We start from the raw sequence: 1,664 nt of genomic DNA, 5'->3' as shown, positions 1-1,664 counted from the left end.
AAGAAGAAGAAGAAGAAGAAGAAGAAGAAGAAGAAGAAGAAGAAAGAAAGAAATCCACAGTATTTGTCTTCAATACAAATTGTTTTATTTAACAGGCGATATATTCGTTTAAATGTCTGTCTGAGATTGATATTAATAAGACAGAACATGCACTGTTGAATTCTAGGACATACCTCGACAAAGATCTGAGAATGCTGGTCTTTCCGACGTGGAAATCCCCGAGTAGAATAATTCTGGCGGCCATGTCAAATGGTCTTTTGATCACTGGAGGAGTCTGGTTCCGCCATGCCGGGTCAAAGTGGGGCAGACACAATGACACGGAATCACGAAGGCAACTTCTCGCTCTAGAAAATGTGGGAGATGACGATACTGTTCTGAGGGTCGCCTTGGGTGGTTTCGAAGGAAGTCGTACATGTTGGAAGCTGTTTGATCCTTCTGACAAGACGCTGTCTGTGATATTTTGTGTTGCTGTTGTAGAACATGATAGCTCATCCACGACTGTGGTGCTAGTGGTGGCTGTGCTAGTAGTATTCGTTGACATTGGTGCAATTATTTTAAGGTTAATGTTAATAGCAGTTTAGAATAATAAAGCTCAATTCTGGTATTATTGATCCTTTCTTAAGAAATATCGAGCTGTTAGTGTGCGCAAAAAGATACTCTTACTAAGTAAATGGTGAATAAACCAAATTGTGGCACTAGAAATGTATTTTCAATTATTCAATTACACAACAGTTAATTTACTGTAAATCACTCCATCTTTTTCATCGACAATCAGTGAAAGAGGCAATGGTTCCAATAAGAAAATGTATCAAACCTATCCACCATCCATTGTTATGACTTATATCCTGTTATGAAAATTAGATAAAACACATGGCACAGCATTTTTTGTCAATATTTCCAAATATCAACATAGTGTAACTCAAAACAAATTCTTAATTTTCATATTCCTTTATCAAATTAAATGATTTTAATCTCCAGATGGTTGTATTCCAAATATAGGAACGTTTATGTACACACGGATGCTTTTTATTTTAAATCCACGAATGGTTGTTGTACTCCTTTGCACCATATGTCAAATCGGGTTTTTTAAGTATAATGTCTATGTCCAATGGTCAATAAAAAAATATAATTGATGACGACACCTGCGTCTAAAGTGGTAATTTTTTTATTCTCATTCACAAAATATTAAACAACCACGCCGTCAATGACAACAGTGTGTGGGCAATTAATGAACACGATCTCCAGTTCGTTTTGCTTGCTAATCAATGAATATGATCGACTTGGCTCATGTCCATTCACAGCCCTGTGGCAAGATTATGGAATGCACCGATTGGTTGATTGTCTTCGTTTTTAGCTAATCGCATTGTTTGATTGGGTGAAAGATGTAGTAGCTACCGTTATAGGTAAATGCTCTCTAAATTTGGGGTGTGTAGGTGTGGTAGATAAAAATCACCCCAAAACATCTTGTGATAATTTTTTGTTTATGAATTTGGTATTTTACTGTAATAATTATTTTTATGTTTATATTAAAATTATTCTTTTGTTATCCAGAGCAACCAATGGATATCCAACTTGAAGACAAATCCGGCAATGCCGAGCAAATATAATATGATCCCATAGATACATTACCAAATATATAATTTGTACATTTTTTATAAGAGGTC

The 1,664-nt window shown here is 35.4% G+C and overlaps 1 protein-coding gene across 1 annotated transcript in view; it reads right to left on the bottom strand.

The window, feature by feature from the left end:
- LOC144969635 (uncharacterized) overlaps positions 1 to 1,161 on the bottom strand; it is a 7,239-nt gene extending 6,078 nt beyond the window's left edge. The window contains exon 1 of the mRNA XM_078908778.1: positions 174 to 1,161. Coding sequence (XP_078764904.1) covers positions 174 to 541 — 368 coding nt within the window. The 5' untranslated portion in view covers positions 542 to 1,161. The remainder of the gene's footprint in view (positions 1 to 173) is intronic.
- Between the last annotated feature and the right edge of the window lie 503 nt (positions 1,162 to 1,664).

This window comes from Berghia stephanieae, chromosome 3 (genome assembly GCF_034508935.2).
Source record: "Berghia stephanieae isolate SIO BIC M18660-M18661 chromosome 3, UCSD_Bste_1.3, whole genome shotgun sequence".
NCBI classification, from domain to species: domain Eukaryota; kingdom Metazoa; phylum Mollusca; class Gastropoda; order Nudibranchia; family Aeolidiidae; genus Berghia; species Berghia stephanieae.
Note: the sequence above shows the minus strand (reverse complement) of the source record. Positions and strands in the feature narration are given on the sequence as shown.